The sequence below is a fragment of the Dendronephthya gigantea genome, unplaced genomic scaffold, assembly GCF_004324835.1.
Source record: "Dendronephthya gigantea isolate DGI-Jeju-01 unplaced genomic scaffold, DenGig_1.0 000225F, whole genome shotgun sequence".
Taxonomy (NCBI): domain Eukaryota; kingdom Metazoa; phylum Cnidaria; class Anthozoa; order Malacalcyonacea; family Nephtheidae; genus Dendronephthya; species Dendronephthya gigantea.
In genome coordinates, this window is record NW_021163235.1 from 75,701 (window position 1) to 97,761 (window position 22,061).

The window sequence follows — 22,061 nt, forward strand, 5'->3', positions numbered from 1 at the left end:
GATTCGCAAAGATTACTCGAGTACAAACCTACCCTGAGCAACATTCCTACCATTTTTTTTTATTTTCTTTTTATTTTTCTTTCCACCCCCATGAGAAACATACCATACCGTTCTTGGTACCCAGATCTTGTACTTGACAGTCCACGACTTTACCACAAGGCTAACTGGTGATTGTTGGAAACCTACACCAACTTATTCTCCATAACCTTACTATGTAATATTAATAACTAAAATTTCCATCTAAAACGAGATCCGTACCTTCGACAGTGGACATATGAGACCAACATCTTGACCACTAGACTACAAGATCTTTTGCTGAAATGCTATGGTTATTTAATTGACTTTATCCTTTTCACGAAGTTCACAATGAAAAACCGTTGTAATAGGATTGGAGTTATCAATATCCTCTAAACACATGCCAGAACAAAAGTTCCTCAACAGAATTCTGCCAAAAGAGTAGGTACCGATACTCGGTGTGCGCCTGTGGGGTATGAGTTGTCTGCTTAGTATATACGACATTGCTAAATGTGGTTATTGTGGGATTATTACTCGTTTACTGCGACTTCGCGGGGTTTATAAATACTTAATTTCACTTTTTCTCGCTTTGCAATGTCGTTTAAGTACGTTCCATAAACGTTAAGCGTCCGTTTTCACTCACTGCATTTACTGCAACCTAAAACTGGTCAATTTTTCAACAAATGAAGTGAATTAAGGACATTTAAAATTTTCTTGACATCATACAATAGTCCACACAGTGCACGAATGGCCACGTGCATACATCATGTGCGTAGAGAATTAAAGACAGTACACTTACATGCACGACGCATGTCTGTAAGTTGCAATTAGCATAATAAAAAAAGGCCCAGATAACGTTTCGAACCATGGTCATCTAGATTGCGAGAACGTTGTCTTCACCACTAGACCACCAGCGCTTGACGTTCAAGGCTACGTTTATCTCAATCCTCTTTTTGGGTGAATAATGAAAATCATTCTTCCGAGGATTCGAAATACCGACTTCAATGTTGCGAGACCATTGCCTTCATCACTAGACCAAAAGAGACCTAATGATTCACAGGTTCTTTTTTTTATCTTACCTAAATCTATTCTTTCGGGTTGTAATGATAATTTAACTTCTATACTTTTTAAAGTACGATGTGCTTCTGAATTTCGCGATCGAACATTTAGGTTCGCAAGGCATCTAAATGCGAATATGAACTGTATTGTTTATAATTTTCTTGTATGATTGCATGGCGACTTTAGTAATTATAATAACTTGTAGGTACACCACGTAAGTATTAAATACTGCAAAGCTTTCGGTCCGTTAACCCGGACCTTCATCAGTGCAATTACTTGAATACACGTTTGCGCGTCACTTAAATATCATGTTAGTCGTGATTAGTTTGCTCTAATTAAACCGTTTCATTTAATTAAGTTCTAATCAATGCGCGCGCCCTAGACAAGTATTTGACTAAGAGACACCGAAAAGAGCACGCCACGTACTATTAAGAGCAAACTAATCACGACTAACATGATATTTAAGTGACGCGCAAACGTGTATTCAAGTAATTGCACTGATGAAGGTCCGGGTTAACGGACCGAAAGCTTTGCAGTATTTAATACTTACGTGGTGTACCTACAAGTTATTATAATGTATTGTTTATGTTCAGAAGCTCTATATTAAAGACTGGCACGTGCGCCGGAGTTAACGCCAGAACAGGCGTCTTGTTTCTAGACAAATTACAACGGAAAATTTGCTAGCATTAAACAGTGCGAACTCGTTTGGTAAAACTAAAAGCGACAACAATTGTTAACAAATCTTTTTCATTCCAAAAAATATTAGTTAGTTTAAATAAATTTACATCGATTTATAAATCATACATTTTCGAATCAATCATTTTAACATGTCCCATTTACTTGTTTGAAAACTTTGAATTACTGTGGTAACCCATGGACAAAGAATAATACGGCTGCAAACTGCATTTGTGTAGAAAGATTATAAAATGAAAGAAAAATGACTCGCCATTTCAAATTAAACAACGTTCGCAACTCAATATAAAGCCCCTTTAAACACCTCTTGAACACCCTTAGAATGATTTGTAAATTCAAGAGCGCTTTTTTACGAATAACTCAAAACTCATTGGGTTTACATGATTTTCTTGATATGTTTTGAATTTCCGGCAAATATCTATATCAACAACAGCTTTGTCTAAGCGCTAACAGCAATTAATAGAAAGTAAACGGCGAACTAATATGTTTAAATACAAAATTTATATGCTTGATTTAAACGAAAGTAGCTTCTAGTTACATTAACTGCTGAATTTAGACTGCTTTAAACAGCTATCGCATGAAAGACCTATCTATCGCATTTCTAACTTGTCCAATATACGGCAATAGTTTAATTTTCAACCAGGAAATAGTTCCAAGTAATCAATCCCAAATCAAGGCCAAAGGCCATCAACGACAAGGGCATACTTTATGTTTCTTTTCTTCTTGCAAAGTAAGCTTGGGAGTTTCTAAAAATAAATATAATACAATCGACATCTATTCTCAGAAATCCAAGTTTAATACATATGAATGCGAGTTTAATGATTTGCAGAATGCTTTCAACCTTTCGGTTTGTTTTCGACTGGTTTTTCCAAACACGCCTTCGCGACAGCATAAAATAGTTCGGCTAGGAAGGAAATAAATAAAAATAATTGACTTTTTTAGAAGTTATTGCCATGGGATTTTGGAAACTTATGGTATCTAAAACCATGGTTAATAAAACTCACCAACATTTTCACCGTTTAAACTAGAAGTTTCGAAAACTTTCGCGTGGATTTCTAAGAAAGATGAATAAATTGTTACAACTTTGGTCTACAGTATGCTTTTCTTAAACAATGTTTTCGTGCTAGTGTTTGGTTTAAATCTTCAAAATAAATCACCTACCATCTGCATAATCTGTTGTGGTATGATAATCAACCTGCCTCGCCTTTTTGTCTTTTTTAACTAAATCTAATTTTGTTCCACATAAAAATATTTCACAGTTCTGAAAAAGATTCAACATCTAGTTTATTGTATAATCTCTTCAGTAATTCACTGGATATATTTTGTACCAGCAAATGTCATGTTTCGAACCTCCTCATGTGTGTGCAGTTCGTTAACCCAGAACTTCACTTTACTGAAGCTACTTCCATCCGTAAGATCTGTAGGGAAATTGATTTGAGAGTAAAGATAGAATCGATTTAGCAAATACATGAATACAATCCACTATACTTGTACTTGAAATATTTACCGTAACAAATTATTGCAGCCATGGCTCCTCTATAGTAAATCCGGCTCATCGCTTCATACCGTTCTGATCCTGCTGTATCCTTTATAATTTAAATTACTGCCTGTTTTTAAAAGTCCATTTTAAATAACTTGTAACCCCTGGACCCCATCTATGCCACCCTGTGTATGGGCTTTATCTTAACCTACCATGTCATCTTTCCCTCTCTGAAAAAAGCTGAGTACTGAAATTAAAGTAACCCCAACTTGGCGTTATCTTAAGACTGTTCCATGTGAAAACCCAAGAGCTGTTATTAGATATTAATTTACCCAAATTCCTAATATGAGTGTTTGGTCGTTGATTACTTCTCTTTTTGCCCCAAAAGCTGCACCTATCGTCTATGAAAATAATATGAAATGATGGCAGAATAAGACGGATTGATGTGTGTTAAGAGAAATATTGATACAAGCGTGGAAAGGTGCGGTATAAGAGGTCCTTCAGGTACATTTTAATTTAATGGATTGATTAAATTAATTAAAAATTCTGATTACACTACCTTTTAAATAGCAGTTCATTGGTTATACAAAAGGCATATAAAATCATCTGGCATTATAGACAGAATATAGTACAGAATATAGTACAGTATATATTAGGTACATTCAGAGCCATTTCACACTAGTAAAGTTGAGGTGAATATTATGGCAGAATGAGTAGTTGATTGGCCACAAATCTTAATGATCATAATGGTAGTTATTGAGCTAATTTGGGGAATCAATATCCTTATTAATTTTTTATTATACATATAATAAGGGCACTTGCCATTTCATCTTACATCATATACAAAAAAGTCACTAAAGATTAAACCTCAGGCGCGTCTGATCCAAACGATATACCTACATTTTGATAAGGAATATCCTTATTAAATCTGTCATGAAGGTATCTCTCAACGAGACAAGTTTTACCACTGTATTCTTTGCCAAGTAACACAACCTTTGCATCGACCTTGTTTGCCATGGAAAAACGCGCGATTGCCGATAGAAATATACAGTTTGAAATATTAACACAAGCCCTCTGTAAATATGGGCTTAATAAATCCTCAAATTGACTAGTTATGCTGAAAAAAAACTAGCGTTTGACGATGTCCGAGTGCTGTTCATGCACCATTAATCAGCAATTTTACACATCACGTTGAGGACGTTTTATGTATCCAAAGTTCCTCAGGCAAAATCCGGGCTTTGAAGAGCTGTCGATTCATCCACAAAGCAGATTTTCCAAATTTAGCGTCGAAAATGTAAACAATTTTCAAAGAATTCCCAAACAAAACCGAAAGTTGCTTCAACAAATTGTGTTTGTATACAAAGGACATTTACCGTAGGGCAAAGCACCAAAATGTCGTATGAAGCCATCAAAGTTCCGGTGTATGTCTTGTCAAAAATATGAGTTTAAAATTCCTAAAATGACTGAGAAATATATATTAAAAAGTCTAAAGATGATTTCGCTGTATTTTGTACATTTTTGCTCAAAATGATATCATTTTCAGGTCAATTTTATCCCGCGGGGAAAGTATTATAGCGGCACTTTATACCCTACGCAAGGTTCCTATGTTTCCATGCTGACTCTGCTGGAATCTGGAGGAACGATTCGATTCGAATTGTTTAACAGACGATCGACAGCTCAAAATGTCAATTCCAGCTCAATTCTCGCTGGCATTACAATGAATTCAGACGCGAGCTTTACCGTAGTGGATCGTGAACTAATTGCACCAGTAACCGCTCTGGAATTTGACGAAAAAGGGAACCTTTTTGTCGGTACGTGTTTCGATTTCGTCTGTAAACACTGGGAATTGTTACATTTGACGGTCAAAGGTCATTATGCATTTCTTCGAAAATCGCCTCGCTCCCTGTTTAGCTGAAGGTCACACCGTCACATCATAATGTTCCATGAATTTCGACCCCCTAAAAGCACCACTATTCAAGCTAACATTCCTGAATTCTGGTGAAAGCCTTTTTATAGGCCATTTTTTTCGACTGAATCCCATTTCGTTGGAAGCACGTGTTTGCAATTCTAAAATTTTACTTAGAACACACTACATATATAGCGTGTAATAGAATATAAATAGCATGTCATAGAATATAAATGGTTTAGCAACTGGGTTATCAGAATTGACAAAGCTTATTACAGCTAAACACGATTTAAGATGCATTTTAAAACCTCAACACAATGAAATTACCAGCTCAAATACCTGCATAACTACTGTTTAGGTGAAGGACCTTATCTCAAAATATATGATGCTACCATTGGAGAACTGGTTACAAAAGAGAGAATATTTGAAAGCCAAAGGATACATTCAATAAAACGTAAGCACGAACTGTAAGTCCCATCATATTTTTGATAAATATTTGAACATTTGATCAGATGTGGATATAAAGATAAATTTTGATAAGATCAAGCTTAAATGAACTATGAAGATTACTACATCTTTGTCCTTTGACATATCAATTTTACTAGTAAGAAGTCCATTTTGTGTCTAGTTTGATGTTTTTCATTAGACAATGCTTCTTCCCCTTAATTAGACCAATGACAGTAATTAGACAATTACTAAACCTGTAATTTGAACACACCCAAATGACCTCTAATTATAACACATCATGATTATTTATTACTACCAATTTATTATTACCTAATTTGAGTAGACCAATCTTTTCTCTAATTAGAACACACCATGTCCATGTACCTCCAAGTAGAACACAAATTGACTCCTATTTATTGTATGTCATTTATATCCATGTATTAGGAATCTCATTCTTCTTTTCTCTCCAATTAAACCACACCCTTAATCTCTAATTTAATCTCTATGATGGTTTAAACCACCATCATCAAACTATAATGATTCTATACATTGACCTATTCATACCAGCCCTTCTATATCCAAATTTCATAAGCCTATATACGTAATGAAAAATTAAATTCTCCGTCACTGCTAGTTTAATCACATATTTTTACAGTCTATCATTCAGACACACTCGGAACCAGGATTGTCATTTGCGGAGGACGGATTGTGAGGGTTCTGGACAGGCGAAATAGTGGCTCAACCAGGTTCAATATTTTTACAAATCTTAAATCTGTCCTAGAACATTTCTGATGCTTTGTTGTGTTTTAGCAAAGTCGAAACAATTCACAAAGAGACATTTAATGACTGGATTTGGGATGTTTGCTTACTGCAGGAGACAACGACTGAGGAATCCAATCGCATTGCTGTAGTTACAGGTCATAATGCTGTCTGGATATATGATTTTAACGAAGCCAAAAAGTGGTTGATATCTCAATGCGAGGAACAATGTATTTTGTATCCTTTTGAATTAATTCAGTGCGAATATACTCTTGGATATAGAAAACTGACGTCTGTAATTATGCCTACAGTCATTGTCCAAATGTCTTCAAATTTTCATGGAGTTTGACCATAAAACATGAGATTTTTTTCCATAATGGCCATCAACCGCGTGCAGATATTGTGCGAGATTCATCGGTCGAACGTTGAAGCAGATGTGGTTGGCGTGTGGAACAGTTTTTAACGAAGTTTTACTATGGAAAGTTACGGATAAGTCGCAATGTTCTTGCGATGGCAAGGTGCTTGTTAAAAAGCGACTGACAGGCCACGATGGCGTGATATTCTCGGTGAGGTACAGCGAGGATCGTGGATTGCTGTGTTCGGTGTCAGATGACAGAAGCATACAAGTTTGGCGGGCTGTCTTCGCACCTGATTATTCAGATGTTACAGTAAGTTACAGTCTAATGATGATCTTCAAAACCCTGCTCGATCAAGAAAGATTGTTTAGAACACATTTGTAAGACGCTGCAGGGGCGTGGCCGGTCCGAAATGAATGGGTGCACCCCTCGAATGCACAAGTGAGACGCGGTGGTCCCCATCCCTTCCGATTCCCCTGTGGCTACAGAAAAAATTTCCTGTCTCAATCTTTCTTATTTTGCCTTAGTTTCAAGCAGGTAAATTAGAGGGAACTTCGCCTACTGACCAATGTCTTTATACACGCGCAATATTCAGGTATCGGCCAAGCCATTGTTAACTCTTTATGGCCACAAAGCGAGGGTCTGGGACTGTCTCATCTTGAAGAACCATATTGTTAGCATTGGAGAAGACTCAATGTATTTTGTTGTGGAATTCTGATGGAAAAATAATTCGCTCGTGGAAAGGGCATATCGGTAATGTCGTGTTTTAATGTAAATCCTTTAAATCTCCTACAGTGCCTAATTTTCTCCTACGTTAGCCAACCTTAACCTACTTTAGCCTACCTTTACCTACTTTAGCCTACTTTAGCCTACCTTAGCATGCCCCACTTGGACTGTATTTCGCTACCAAAGGGAATATCATTCAATAGTGAGTCTTCCTACCTACCTACCTCTTCCTATGACAGGGAAAAGTATTTGGTCTTTGGCTTGTACAACGGACGAACAAACGATTGCAACGGGTGGTGGAGATGGCGCCATTAGGCTTTGGATGCTTGAGAATGACGTGGAAAATACGAGGAAAGAACATCATTTCGTTTCGAGCATCCCACAGCAACAAGAGATGACCACCTCTCAAACGAAAGAGGAAACTCCTCGATTGATCGGCTTACTTCAAGATGCCAGTGTCCTAATCATGACAGATCAAGGGTTAGTGTATTTACAATTGGTAATATATTGACTTGAAGAAGGGATCCTAATCCTTTCTTGATCCTGATCGATCCTAGCTGATCTCCTCTTGATCCTAATTGATCCTACCTGCAACCGTGCATAAACATACTACCCACTGTTTTCATTTTTTTAGGAACCTTTACAACTTCACGTGGAAACACGGTGGTACTTTACAATCTCCGGGAATATGGAGCCTCATTCATCATGAGCCAGCGTACGCGTCTTACAGCATCATGGCGCTGTCTGATTGTCGAACGATCGTAGCTCTTGGCAACCTCAATGGCAGTATCAAACTTATTTCTTTAACTGGTAGGCAGCGTTTAATATTGGTTAAACTTCCTCCTCTCTCTATATCGACACATGCACATAATGTATCGAGACCGATTTTAGTTAGGCACATGGGGTACATTTTTTAATTCTTTGAAAGAAATCGAAAAAGATCAGTTTTATGGAAATTCTGAAGAAATCGAAAAAGATCAGTTTTGTGAAGATTCTGAATGAACGTTTTCGAGATCTTTTAAAAGGAAGAAAATCGCTCATAACGTCGTTGGACATCACGTTGAATATTTCTTTACTCTTTTCTACACCCAGAACTTTCGTGGTGTGCCCTCGAGAGAAAACCCTACACTGACAAAGTTCTAAGTCTTCACTGGATCAAAGACGAACGAGGCGAGGGTAATTTTCATCTGTTCTCGTGCGGACCAGAAGGTTTGGTTATTTGGTGGTCAGTCGAGGGTCGAGGGAAGAGTAAAGAATTTCACTGCGAAGTGAAGGCAAGATTCCGTTTACCGTATTGTCGTCAGAGATGGCCAAACTCTGTGTTTTTGGTCGACGGAGATTCCCTCTGCTCGACGTTTCTTCTCTGTGGTGATCGACGAGGGTCGTTGCATGTTTTTAAAGCGACGAATGAAAACGAGGTGAGTGTTAAAACGTTGATAGATTCCGTGGATCTAGAAACGATCAATATATTTATAAGCAAGTGGTCGTATTGGTTGTTCAAGCAAAGTAGGGGATTTCAAATCTAAACCTGATAAAGTTAGACAGATATGTCACCTGGGCTAAAGAACAGTTCTGAACTTATGAGGTTGCAAGATCTTTTATTTGTATTGTTTTTCGTTCAGGCAACGGATCCAAAACAGTCCTTGATTGGTATCCACGGTCGGAATGGTGTGACATCGATATGCAGGAATTCTGGGTACATTTATACCACCGGGAGAGATGGCTGTATAAGACAGTATAGATTGTCTGAGGGAGAACTGGAACTACTCGACAAGAGAAAGGTTTGAGAATATAGTATTCATTTAATTTATGCAATATACGCACTGATCGCAAAATGTAAACTGGATGGAGAACGTAATTTTTGTTTACTATTTTTTTCCAAAGACGGATTTTACCTTTACCTAAACTGTCTATATTTATCCTGAATTGCCACGATCATATCGGTGCTTTTTTGACGTAGGTTTACAAGGGGATGGAATGGATTGATAGGGTTAATTTCACGCCCGAGGGTGAAGTGTTGGTCTATGGATTTCACACGGTAAGCTGTCTTAGTCTCGGTTTACGCTGTCGATATTTGAGTTTATCACTGATAAATTCTATGACTTATACGATTGGTAGCAGTCTTGATTGATAAAACGTGCTTTCTTTGATCCAGGTGGATTTTATTATCTGGAGCATGACTCGAAATGAGGTCTTGTTTCGTATTCCTTGTGGTGGCGGTCATCGCAACTGGGATATTTCCTCTACCACGGTATAAACTTACGCAATATATCTACTCCAACATTTACTCGCTTCAGGTCTGTTTTAGAAATGATGTAACGTTTACAGTTTAATATCTGATTTGGAAACGTTTTCAGATCAGAGGTCATGCTCCATTTAGGATTACTACTGACTAGGATTCTACGGTCCTTTCTCATCCAATTCAAGCCATGTTTACGAGCTGCGTACAATTAAAGAAGCACGTATAACTATAAGATTTACATCTGCTTGTTCATTTAGACAAATCATGATCTGGTATTCACGTATCTCAAACAGTCCTCGATAAACTTGCATATCTTCTCTGCAATTCAGAAACAACAGCGTTCATCCATTATTCAGGTACGTCTCGCTGTAACCGCATACGTGTCTGACATCACTTGTTTTCAGCCGTCCCGTCGATGCCGCAGGTCATAGCGAGAAGCAAGCTTTACTATCATTATTTACTTGTATTATTTAACATTATTTATGTGTTTTAGGAAAGTTTTCATGGACGTGAAACCAACTGTGTTCATTTTATCAGACCTCTACAAAAAACCAGCGAAGGTGAGCCTGTATTAATACGTCTTTCATTTGCCAGAAATAACAAGGGATAGGTTTGTTGCTATGGAATTTCGCCTTGAGTGAAAATCTGATCTAGAATCATCTCAGCAATGAACTCAGACATATTCCACATTCAAGGCTTTTCAAGTTTCGTTTTGGAAGCTGACTTAGGAAGCTGACTTGAAATTTTTGCGATCTTCACCATGTAATTTGTTTATTTATTCTAAGCTTTCGGTCCTTGAGCCCGGGCCATCAGAGAACTTTTAAAAACAGATTTGTTAGTCCTTGTCTTTTCTGTGGCTAACAAACAAGTGCATTTTTTTTTCTAGAAATTCAGTTAAGCTCTCTTTTAGTAACTGGTAGTGAAGATACCACGATTAACATCATGTCCTGTATCCTTGGTTATTTACGTTTTCAGAATGAAATACATTTTCACAAGTGATACGTATGTTTCTATATTTCCAAAATCCCTTGTCGCCCTTAACAGCTATATACTAAGACAATCCCCAGGAAATCAATCGACAAAGATTCCGTAAGGTTGCATCTTGCGAGGGTCATATCTCAAGCGTCCGTTGCTTGGCTTATATTGAACTAAATCCTCAAGACTCTGAAGAAACGCCTTCTCCTAAACACCTGATATTCTCTGGTGGTAGCAGAGCCTCCATAAAATGCTGGACGTTGAATGCGGACAGTATTCTGAGCGACAAAAAAAGCGACAGCTCTTCGAAAGAAGGGGCATCTTTGCACTCTAGTTGTACGCTTTTTGCAGAGCTGAGAACTCTCTCACGTAGGTCACGAAAGAAGAAACGACTCCGCCACGATGTTGATGTCGAGGATTTCTCGTGTGATGTTCGTATCATGTCGCTCAGTATACTTTCACTTGCTGAAATTCTAACTTATCCAGGTGGAAGTTTAATGGATATCCGCCCGAATGCTGTTGGAGTAATTGCTGCTTGCTCGGACGGATATCTTAGGTAGGATTAATTGATTGATCTATGGTCCAGTTCGCCGGAAAACGACTAATTCGACCATGGTCGAGTTCGTCGGAAAACGACTAATTCGACCATGGTCGAGTTCGCCGGAAAACGACTAATTCGACCATGGTCGAGTTCGTCGGAAAACGACTAATTCGACCATGGTCGAGTTCGCCGGAAAACGACTAACTCGACCATGGTCGAGTTCGCCGGAAAACGACTAACTCGACCATGGTCGAGTTGCCGGAAAACGACTAATTCGACCATGTCGAGTTCGCCGGAAAACGACTAACTCGACCATGGTCGAGTCGCCGGAAAACGACTAATTCGACCATGGTCGAGTTTGCCGGAAAACGACTAATTCGACCATGGTCGAGTTTGCCGGAAAACGACTAATTCGACCATGGTCAAGTTCCCCGGAAAACGACTAACTCGACCCTGGTCCAGTTTGCCGGAAAACAACTAATTCGACCATGGTCGAGTTTGCCGGAAAACGACTAATTCGACCATGGTCGAGTTCGCCGGAAAACGACTAATTCGACCATGGTCGATTTCGCCGGAAAACGACTAATTCGACCATGGTCGAGTTCGCCGGAAAACGACTAACTCGACCATGGTCGAGGTCGCCGGAAAACGACTAATTCGACCATGGTCGAGTTCGCCGGAAAACGACCAATTCGACCATGGTCGAGTTTGCCGGAAAACGACTAACTCGACCATGGTCGAGGTCGCCGGAAAACGACTAACTCGACCATGGTAGATTTAGCCGGAAAACGACTAATTCGACCATGGTCGAGTTCGCCGGAAAACGACTAATTCGACCATGGTCGAGTTCGCCGGAAAACGCTAACTCGACATGGTCGAGGTCGCCGGAAAACGACTAATTCGACCATGGTCGAGGTCGCCGGAAAACGACTAATTCGACCATGGTCGAGTTCGCCGGAAAACGACTAACTCGACCATGGTCGAGGTTGCCGGAAAACGACTAATTCGACCATGGTCGAGGTCGCCGGAAAACGACTAATTCGATCATGGTCGAGTTCGTCAGAAAACGACTAATTCGACCATGGTCGAGTTTGCCGGAAAACGACTAACTCGACCATGGTCGAGTTCGCCGGAAAACGACTAATTCGACCATGGTCAAGTTCCCCGGAAAACGACTAACTCGACCATGGTCGAGTTTGCCCGAAAACGACTAACTCGACCATGGTCGAGTTTGCCGGAAAACGACTAACTCGACCATGGTAGATTTAGCCGGAAAACGACTAATTCGACCATGGTCGAGTTCGCCGGAAAACGACTAACTCGACCATGGTAGATTTAGCCGGAAAACGACTAATTCGACCATGGTCGAGTTCGCCGGAAAACGACTAATTCGACCATGGTCGAGTTCGCCGGAAAACGACTAACTCGACCATGGTCAAGTTCCCCGGAAAACGACTAACTCGACCATGGTCGAGTTTGCCCGAAAACGACTAACTCGACCATGGTCGAGTTTGCCGGAAAACGACTAACTCGACCCTGGTCCAGTTTGCCGGAAAACAACTAATTCGACCATGGTAGATTTAGCCGGAAAACGACTAACTCGACCCTGGTCCAGTTTGCCGGAAAACGACTAATTCGACCATGGTCGAGTTCGCCGGAAAACGACTAACTCGACCATGGTAGATTTAGCCGGAAAACGACTAATTCGACCATGGTCGAGTTCGCCGGAAAACGACTAATTCGACCATGGTCGAGTTCGCCGGAAAACGACTAACTCGACCATGGTCGAGTTCGCCGGAAAACGACTAATTCGACCATGGTCGAGTTCGCCGGAAAACGACTAACTCGACCATGGTCGAGTTCGCCGGAAAACGACTAATTCGACCATGGTCGAGTTCGCCGGAAAACGACTAATTCGACTATGGTCGAGTTCATCGCTATTATTGATTGATTATGACCGATCTATAGGATTGTTATATTAGGTGGGATTTTTGGGTCACATATTATAGCATTGCTTTACACAATATTTTCATTCATTTTCTTTCAGATTTTATTTGTTTGACTATAAACTAAAAACCTTCACGAACATCGGTCGAGGAAAGTGCAACGAAAGATGTTTACTTCGTACAGGACATTTTAACCACATCGAATCTGCGAAAACTCACGTTGTTGTTTACGCGTCAGACACGGCTGGGTACATCAGCTTCTGGGATATCACGCATATGTACGTTGAGCATTGTGCTCGTTTGTACAAAAATACTGATGATTTAGATGCAATAGATGAGCAGCTTTGTAAGTTAGACATGGAAGATGATGGCCCTGTCTTGGATGACGATGATTTCCAAACAGGAAGTGCTGTTAAGTGTTCGAACGACCGAATTATGCTTAGTTCAAAAAACGATCATATAAGAAGACCATTTTGTTCTTATAAAATCCATCAGTCCGGGGTGAATTCTATCAGCTTACTAAGAAAAAGTAAGAGTTGTTTTACTTCGTACACAACGAAGCTGAGTAATCCTACTATTATTTGTTCTGATAAAGAATATCTTCTCTGTCTTAGCTCAAAATGGTGGCCACATGATTCGTTGTATTGCATTAAGTTGAACATTTTTTGTTTTTGAGACGACGGGAGTTTTGTGCTGTGCAGCGGCGGTGATGACGGCGCTGTTGTATTTACTACTTTCAAAATTCATGGATCAAACGAAGAAGTAGAACTGCGATGTTGGAACATGGTTTCAATTCCCGATGCGCACACGTCTGCCGTTACTGGTAAGCTTTTTTTGACACTAGCACCAGCTTGCGCAGACCGACAATGCAAAAATATTCGCAGCAAATTATCAATTCGTTCACAAGAAATCAAATCGTATGCATTTTTGAGGTGTGAAACTCTTGGACAGCGAGACAGCTGTTTCTACTTCCGTCGATCAGAGAATGAAATTGTGGAGAATGGATTGGAGTGATGAGGTATAGGAATTTGTTCAAAATTTTTTAAAAATATGTGTAGCCTACCTTGGGCCCCCTTTTTGGCTTTTTCCTGATCTGTTTAATATTTCTGTTTCAGGGAACAAAGTTGTGTGCGGTCAATTTAATTGATATTTTCTGGCTCGATGTAGTCGACATTCAAGACATAGACGTGCTGCGGAACAAGTTAGTATAAATGAAGTATTTATCGATCAAAACTTTTCATGATATTATTCAGAATTTAGCCTGTTCTAGAATGTCGGTAAAAATGCACGAAATTCACAAATACATAAGGCCTAAAATGAATGGAGTTTAAAATAGGCTTTCATAAACAAATATGGGCGATTTTGGACGCGTTTTTGACCACAGGGATGTTTTTTAAACAGTTTCTTGCTTCTTTTACGTAGCAATGGAACATACAGCATCGCAGCCTGTGGCGTAGGTTTACAAATGCTGACTTTGAAATCCCTTTGTCCGTAATTCCCGACCTAAATTCTGACAGAAGGAAATATTTTTCGTTGGGTTCGCCAAGAATGACAGCCCGTTATGCATTGGCCTCGACAACTCATCAAAGAAAGAATATTGATGTTCAAGTGATGGAAAAGTTTTAAAGCATTTGGAATTTTTTTGACCGAGGAAAATGGTTTTTGGTTTAGATTTTTTGTTGCTAATACTGCGGTATATACATCTCGAAAATGTATATAGATCAGTGTAACAAAGAGTTACGATTTTATCAAAATTTATCCCATTTCTAACCCTGGAGACTGCGCACGAGTCCTTCGATGTTAGCCAATCAACATCGTCTTAGCGGCAAGCAGAGCTCGTTTCAGCCAATAGCTTTATTTTATTTCATTTCAATTTTTTAAATTTTTTTTTACATGACGTGTCGTGATTAATTACCTAAGATTGCTGGCTCTTAAGTTTGTTTACTTCCTGATTCAAGATGGCGGCTGTTTCAAGCGTGAAGATTTTGCGTAGCAAATTTAGCGGCTGTCTCCTTGGGGCGCTGTTTGGCGATGCGTTGGGGGCAGAGTTTGAAGGCTACTATTGGATGTCACCCGTACCCGAGTGGGCATTTGAAGTTTTTTCTGAAGAAAAGCTTTTGAACTTTCGGGAAATGGATAAACCCCGTTTCAAATTCACTGATGATTCAGCCATGATGATGGCCTTGTGTCGCTCCTTGCTGTCCGAAAAGACGCTTAACATCAAGAAACTAGCTCGGGAATACACCGAGACGTTTTATCGTGAGCCATATCGTGGTTACGGAGGTGGAGTGAGAAGTGTTTTTCGCAGATTACGAGATGAAACGTTCAAGGATGTCACCCTGCCAGCACGAGAGCAATTTGACGGAAGTGGCTCGTATGGCAACGGAGCTGCAATGAGAGTCGCTCCTATCGCTTTGTTCAACCACGATAACCTCGAGGAGCTTAAGAAAGTAAGTTTAGCTTAAATCCAGGCAAATTCATACTCTAGAATAACTAGTTATTTGTGGTCAGCTTTTTTAGTGAATTTTCCTTTAACATTTCATATCAATCATACCTTATTCATGGAGGGGTGTTCTTTAGTTATTCCAGGAATTAACGTCTTGATGTCTGCCAAATTTTCAGAACATATTCTCGCTCAAATCATTTCTAGAATTCCGCCCAAAATGCTCTGGTAACGCACGCGCATGCGCACGGCATTAACGGTGCGGTTCTTCAAGCAATGGCGGTTTACGAATCATTGCAAACACCGCCAGGAACTCTTGATGTTGAAGGATACATCGACAAAATGATCGCTGCTGCTGAGGAGTTGGAGAGGGTCGACGTGGAGAGTGTCGAGGTGGAGAATGTCGAGGTGGAAAATGTCGAGTTGAATGAACCAGCAGAAAAGTAAGCAAACAACTCCCTCTCCCCACGAAACTTAGACATACGATATGTTGAGAGAAAGAATTATTCTCTCCACTACCCCAAACCCCCCCCCCTTCCTTCAGGTCACGAATCCTACGTCATACCACATACCCACCCCAGGTTACCCTTACCTTTATTGCTTTTAGAAAATAAATTCCAATTTAAAAAATAAAGGTGTTTTTGATTCACTGTTTTTAGCGATCTTCGGCGATTGTATAGATCCAGTGCCTTTTAAAACCATTTCAAATAGAACCATTAAAATACGTTAAATCTTCCCTTCGCAGTTCCAACATTTGCGATGCTTTTTCTCGGAGGCTTTTGTATTGTTTCACACTCGGAAACAGTCGGTAAGCTATTGTGTCTAGATCGCTTTCGCGTTTCTATGAATATAATCTGATGTTATATTATCAGATCGAACGATGAAGGTCGAACACCCGACGAGGAACAACGGAGATATGACATATACATAAGCCCCAAGTCGTATGTAGATCAGTTTCGAAATATCAAAGAAATGTTAGTGGGATCCAAAGGCAACCCAAGCACTCGACAAGTCATTAATACCTTGGGCACTGGCATAAAGGCCATCGAGGCAGTTCCAGCTGCGATATTTTCTTTTCTGTACAAATCTGATGCCTGTGTAAAAGATGTCCTGTTCTACGCCATGTCTCTGGGTGGCGACACTGACACCATTGCATGTATGGCGGGCGCAATCGCCGGAGCGTACTGGGGCCGAGAAAATATCCCGGAGGATTGGTACCCAGTCACAGAGGGGGTGGAAAAGATGACCCAGTATGCCGATGAACTTTACGAGTTGCGTGTTCCGCAAAGCACTGGTTAAAAAGACTACAGAATAAATGAAGTCCTTTCAAAGATCTTTTAGACGCTGATTGTAGAGGGCCAAAGTGTTTAGTGACTGAGTTTTTATCGGTCAAAGAGATGCGATGCAATAGAATTTTATTTAAGGAACATAGAAACCTATAGTATGGTGTCCGTTTTTCCGCTAATAATGCAACACACGACGCAACGCTTTTTATACAATAATGAAAATGTAATATAGTACAAAATCAGTAGTTGATAGTTGTTCGAAGATTTTCATAAAAATCTTGTATAATAACTAACATAGACGATGTGAAATTCTTTTTTTAATTGAAACCAGTCTTCGAGCCGTCATTTGAACGGTGTTTCAAGAAGGCATCTGGGCTATAGCTGTTTCTCAGTATAAAAAAGTTATGGAAATGTAATGATATATAGTTTAACTTATAAAAATGTTTGAAAATACAAGAAAATAAAGTAACAAAGGTCTGGCAATGGTTGAACTGCATACAGCGACATATTCTTGCCAATTTTGGTCAATCGGTCGAAGAGATGCGATGCAATAGAATTTTATTTAAGGAACATGGAAACCTAATTATGATGTCCGTTTTTCCGCTCCTCAAAGGAATGCCTTTGGCGAGCAGGAACGCCTTCATTTAACACCTTGAAGCGCGCCAAGGCCCCAAAACATCCGCTGCTTGAGAGTGGTACCCACACAAGCTCACCATATGGCAAAAAGAAACGATATGCGTGGTAAAACTCCAGAATATTTTTCGTTAAAACACAAATCTCTTCGATGTGCTTCGGAGCAGTGCGAAAGCTTCGCACGGACAAAGATGTCCGAAACGTGACGAATGGCAGATGGTGTTTTTGTATGCACTCTTTGAGTTTATAAAATTGACAGGAAATTGAAAATCAACAAGTCAACCTTTGTAATAAGCACAAATAGCTTCGCGTGGGTTCGTCGATGTAAATTAACGTTTGCATTAATAGACTTGAAGTATTCAAATGTATTTTTTGCATATTTTACTAAACACCTACTTCGAGAAAGAAAGAATTAAACATTGATGTCAGAGTCAATTTCAAATATTATGTTACACAAAGCAGAAGTCTTTCTACGCCTACAGTATATCTTGTCGAATGTCGAAGAGAAAGATTTCATAGCTTGAATTAATGTTCGTCAACTCAACTCTAACCAGGATTTATTTCATGATAAATATGGCAACTTTAAATTTTTCAATTTTTTTTGCCACACTGCGGCAACACCCGGCCTGTCGACAATCCATGATTGTAAACTCATCCCTATTTTGGCGGGGAAATGCGATGCATTCTGGTATACAGTGGTTCAAGCAGATACGATCTAGTAAATATTGGTTCATCATTTTAATGAAAATTCAATGCAAGCGACTATATTTGGATTTTCGAAATATGTTCGCCTTTTTTGAGCAAATAAAATATTGACACCCGACCAGACATGGGTTTTAATTAAGAAATGATCGTTTGCAAAATTTAACTGGGTAGAAATAATATTTTAACTTGTCATTCAATGCTAACTTTCAACACAATTCATGCACAGGCGATGCTATGCTTAGAAATGATCTCACGTCTATCAAAAGAGCTGATGTTCGCTGGATATACTTTGTATATATAACACCAAGCACACTCTGGTCGAAATTACTCGAGATTTTCTACATCGAAAGATCCACAATTTCGAAGTAAATCAAGCTGTCAAAATATATATCGCGTGTATGCAGTTCTTGCAATTTGCATACATGCATGCACGAACAATTACCAATGTTCCAGCTATTGTCTTGTAATTTGTTTTTATTCAATTATCACCAATGTTTACTGCACATTGACAGACAAGCTTTAAAGAGCAATGGCATTTTACTATTTGCTACTGACCGCGGTTAAAATATTTCCCAGGTAATCATGACAATTCTTTACAACAACGTCAAAACTAAATCAATATTTGCTCAACCATCGCGCGGGGTTAATGTATACCTTCGCAGAAAAAAACCCATGCGATTGTTAAAACACACAATTCAATGTTATTGCAAACGTCATATTTTTAAACAAGCTGGTCGAAATTTGCGAGCTTTTTTATCCATTGCCTCCTTACTAAATCCAAATTCCACGTTTAATCCAGGCCGTCTAAACTTGATGATAAATTTAGGACTCAGAGTGGACGATAAAAGCTATATTCATTACGTTACGTGCTTGAAATTTTTGTATGTTTTCGTAACAATAAAGACAAAACATATATATTGGACACTCGATAACTTTAAGGATAAGCAATTTACTTCAACACAGTTTTGCGTCGATGTCGGCTGGTTATGCTATCTTAAACCTTGCAAAATTCTATGAACTTCGACATATAAAAAGTAATCTTCAAAATGAATCTATCGAACTGAAAAACAATTTAAGGTATTCTGTATTATTCTGCATTTATGCACAATGCTTTGTGATCAATATTTTCCCTGTTTATTTTACACAATCTTTACTGACTGTACAAGTCTTCACCGATGCTCGGGGGGAATTTATTGCGTGTGCAACCGACATTTAAGACTGTTAATATAATTCAGTCAGTATTAAGCTAGCGTATTAATTTCACTTGTCTAAGTACTATAGTCTGAAAACTCGAGAGTAATTATTTCCATGGCAATTGTATCAATATTTACCAAACCACACTACTGTGTTAATGTGGTTTTGGCTGCATGAGAAAACACGCCACCATTGGCAAAAATACCAATTGTGTTTACTCAACAATTAAACCACCCATGTTGATAGTCGAAATCCCCCTGTGTTTTCCAGCAAATTCGTATCTAGACACGCGTCAAAGGGACCCTAAAACATCAATAAATCAGTTCTAATTTGCTATTATATAACAAGGCTAGGGTTGATTGCTCAGAAAAGATAGAGGTATATAACTTTTCAGTTTTTGGCTTGGTAAAAGATGAGATTTGCTGCTTCTAAACCCGTCGTTTCTCTTAATTCTACCCGTTTGAAATTCTTGTCAAAAGAGTAGAATATATATATAAACCTTATTAATTAATGGCGCTTTATACGTGCGGATCGAACACACTTGGTAAATAGCCCACTGAGAAAATTACCTAAGGCTAAAGCTAACAGGGAAGTTCACTTTAAAAGGTTTTCATCCATTAGTTCTGCTTGAAAAATCCTCGGCAAAAAGGTTTCATGTCCTGTCTTGTTCATGAAAATCATTTTCAATGAAGCTTGCTGCATGTACATACACAACCTTGCTCCTTATAGTTTGTCCAACTCATAAATAGTGCATTCATGGTTCCATGAATATAGCTACTCTATACATAGATATATTTAATCATTCCTGCGGTTTACCAAATATTGCCAATTCAATTGCCATGGAAATATAGTCAATAATAATCATATGTACAAGCAGGTTTTTAAGATAGAAGATAAGTGCGTGAGTGATATATATTTAAACATTGCATGGGGCTGACAGTATCTATAGGAACGTTTTCGACACAAACAATTGATTAAATCTTATTCTGCATCGAATGGTTTGACCGGAATCTCACAACGATATTTAAAGCTTTGATAAACATGGAGTTATTAGATTATTTGATGTGAAGATTTGCGTTAACCCCGGTTAAGCTTGCCGGCTTTTGAGCAACGACGTTTCCAGGTTTATACGAATGCATATGCATGGAGTGTATATTTTTGTAATTGCATAAAAAATAGCGAGGTTTCTGTGTGGATCGAGTCAGACTTTTATCTCAGCAAATGTGATCATCGTAAAGATTAATTTCATCCCATAATTTGGCATTCCCCGTTATTCGATGTTGTTGGTAACTGAGCAACTTGCCATCGAGTTTTGATTATGTTTGCATTATAATTGGGACGTTAATTCAGACTCACAATGTCACTATATACTGTATATGTCGCGTATAGCCAAATGCGTGGGTATACTTGGAAAGTATACCAATCTCATTGTCATTTCGACGAAGATTAATTTTCTATATATGCGTATAATACTCGACACTTTTCAAATTCAGGAAATTGAGTGCTGTCGTATATATATGTTGTCTTACAAGAGCCTCTCATTAAGATCATATCTTTTTACAAAAAAAAAAGGGAAATTTGTCCATTTTTTTTCAAAGGATATGTTTGTCATATAAGCGTTAGAAGCATGCAATCGCGAACGATAAATCAATCTTTTGAAAAATATGGGCAAATCCACAACCAAGATATCTACGTTTTCTGTCCGTTTTTTTTTTAAATGTCTATATGTGGGACGTGCTAGTCGAAATATGAAATTTTAATATATATTCTGATCATATCAGCTGGCTACGGCCGCCCGAATCGAAACTCTCTGGCATAAGTGTATTTTTATAAATATACTTTGTTTAACATGAATGGCAGCACGATTTTATATCTGCAGATTGTGATTTCACATTTATGATCGACATGAATTGTGTATTTACTTTGAAAAACAATTATTAACAATGTAAACAGCAGTTTTAAACGTTTCTAAATTATATTGCGTGCATGCTGCAAAGATGCATCCTTCATCTTAGCAACAGACGACTGTATATTCTATAAACACAGCTTTTTTTCATGGAAATATCTAAATTAAGGAATTTGAAAGTGTCCCAATGCACGAAACCTTGATTGAAATAAAACTGACGCGCGTATATAATCCCTTTTACTCCGGCTGCGCAATTATCTCAGCGTCAGGGCTGAACCACAAGACAGCAGAGCTAATATTCAGTTAAACATGTTTACAAATTTCAAATCAAGCCTCAAAGCGATCCGAAATTGGGAATAATTAATTTGGGGAAATAAAAGATTGAAATTTTTCGCACTTTTTCCCGTCTATTGTGCTGAAACAATGTTTAAAACATGACTATAAGTAATTTAATCCGCATTTAAATATATAGCTAGTAGCTCCATGGTCTCGTTTTTGCCATAGCTGTTCCACAAATCGCCAAGGTGGGCAGGAGTTTGCGGTTGAAAATATGTTTGTATATATGCTGTCTGAACAATGCAAGGGGATTGTTCGAATAACCGAGACTTGAAGTCATCGTAGTTTACAGAATGTGTTTGCCAGTTGCAATTGTGATATATATTTGCTCGAGGCAATGTTCAGCCGACATGCTACGTGTAAAATTTGAAACTTGAAAAGTATTTCACACTTAACGGTTCTGAGACAGACGA

The 22,061-nt window shown here is 38.7% G+C and overlaps 4 protein-coding genes across 5 annotated transcripts; 3 read left to right on the plus strand and 1 right to left on the minus strand.

Annotated features, from left to right (window-relative positions):
- Nucleotides 1–2,246: 2,246 nt before the first annotated feature.
- LOC114540215 (ras-related protein Rab-24-like) lies at nt 2,247–4,622 on the minus strand. The gene is made up of 8 exons (XM_028560484.1): nt 4,148–4,622; nt 3,580–3,648; nt 3,275–3,353; nt 3,118–3,185; nt 2,929–3,028; nt 2,772–2,822; nt 2,609–2,671; nt 2,247–2,513 (listed from the first exon to the last, which is right to left on the minus strand). The coding sequence occupies exons 1-8, from the start codon at nt 4,262–4,264 to the stop codon at nt 2,455–2,457; spliced, it is 606 nt and encodes a 201-aa protein (XP_028416285.1). The 5' UTR covers nt 4,265–4,622; the 3' UTR covers nt 2,247–2,454.
- A 255-nt stretch (nt 4,623–4,877) lies between these two features.
- LOC114540221 (WD repeat-containing protein 6-like) lies at nt 4,878–7,772 on the plus strand. Its single transcript, XM_028560492.1, has 7 exons — nt 4,878–5,058; nt 5,512–5,607; nt 6,256–6,346; nt 6,411–6,596; nt 6,757–7,027; nt 7,311–7,468; nt 7,681–7,772. The coding sequence occupies exons 1-6, from the start codon at nt 4,965–4,967 to the stop codon at nt 7,431–7,433; spliced, it is 861 nt and encodes a 286-aa protein (XP_028416293.1). The 5' UTR covers nt 4,878–4,964; the 3' UTR covers nt 7,434–7,468; nt 7,681–7,772.
- Nucleotides 7,674–14,405, plus strand: LOC114540232 (WD repeat-containing protein 6-like). Its single transcript, XM_028560507.1, has 15 exons — nt 7,674–7,921; nt 8,076–8,251; nt 8,534–8,859; nt 9,064–9,222; nt 9,402–9,479; nt 9,597–9,692; nt 9,941–10,039; nt 10,177–10,243; nt 10,570–10,632; nt 10,740–11,214; nt 13,247–13,674; nt 13,822–13,968; nt 14,078–14,163; nt 14,261–14,346; nt 14,399–14,405. Exons 1-15 carry the CDS (start codon nt 7,674–7,676, stop codon nt 14,403–14,405), a joined length of 2,541 nt encoding a protein of 846 aa, XP_028416308.1.
- Nucleotides 14,259–17,254, plus strand: LOC114540220 (ADP-ribose glycohydrolase ARH3-like). 2 transcript variants are annotated; one of them, XM_028560490.1, is made up of 5 exons: nt 14,259–14,346; nt 14,568–15,595; nt 15,796–16,031; nt 16,334–16,396; nt 16,461–17,254. In XM_028560490.1, exons 2-5 carry the CDS (start codon nt 15,104–15,106, stop codon nt 16,885–16,887), a joined length of 1,218 nt encoding a protein of 405 aa, XP_028416291.1. In that variant the 5' UTR covers nt 14,259–14,346; nt 14,568–15,103; the 3' UTR covers nt 16,888–17,254. The 2 variants fall into 2 exon arrangements, with proteins under 2 accessions (XP_028416291.1, XP_028416292.1); XM_028560491.1 differs by lacking the exon at nt 16,334–16,396.
- The last annotated feature ends 4,807 nt before the right edge of the window (nt 17,255–22,061 follow it).

Bases quoted from the DNA above. Each gene is read 5' to 3' on its own strand.
- LOC114540215 (XM_028560484.1), bottom strand. From the start codon at position 4,264: ATGGCAAACAAGGTCGATGCAAAGGTTGTGTTACTTGGCAAAGAATAC. The intron at 3,649-4,147 runs GTAGGTATATCG...TTATTTTCATAG, and splicing joins AGGATATTCCTTATCAAAAT to ACGATAGGTGCAGCTTTTGG. The intron at 2,823-2,928 runs GTAGGTGATTTA...CATCTTTCTTAG, and splicing joins CACAACAGATTATGCAGATG to AAATCCACGCGAAAGTTTTC.
- LOC114540221 (XM_028560492.1), top strand. From the start codon at position 4,965: ATGAATTCAGACGCGAGCTTTACCGTAGTGGATCGTGAACTAATTGCA. The intron at 5,059-5,511 runs GTACGTGTTTCG...ACTACTGTTTAG, and splicing joins AAAAGGGAACCTTTTTGTCG to GTGAAGGACCTTATCTCAAA. The intron at 6,347-6,410 runs GTTCAATATTTT...GTTGTGTTTTAG, and splicing joins CGAAATAGTGGCTCAACCAG to CAAAGTCGAAACAATTCACA.
- LOC114540232 (XM_028560507.1), top strand. From the start codon at position 7,674: ATGACAGGGAAAAGTATTTGGTCTTTGGCTTGTACAACGGACGAACAA. The intron at 10,244-10,569 runs GTGAGCCTGTAT...TTTTTTTTCTAG, and splicing joins TCTACAAAAAACCAGCGAAG to AAATTCAGTTAAGCTCTCTT. The intron at 13,675-13,821 runs GTAAGAGTTGTT...TTTGTTTTTGAG, and splicing joins TATCAGCTTACTAAGAAAAA to ACGACGGGAGTTTTGTGCTG.
- LOC114540220 (XM_028560490.1), top strand. From the start codon at position 15,104: ATGGCGGCTGTTTCAAGCGTGAAGATTTTGCGTAGCAAATTTAGCGGC. The intron at 16,032-16,333 runs GTAAGCAAACAA...TTCCCTTCGCAG, and splicing joins TTGAATGAACCAGCAGAAAA to TTCCAACATTTGCGATGCTT. The intron at 16,397-16,460 runs GTAAGCTATTGT...TTATATTATCAG, and splicing joins TTCACACTCGGAAACAGTCG to ATCGAACGATGAAGGTCGAA.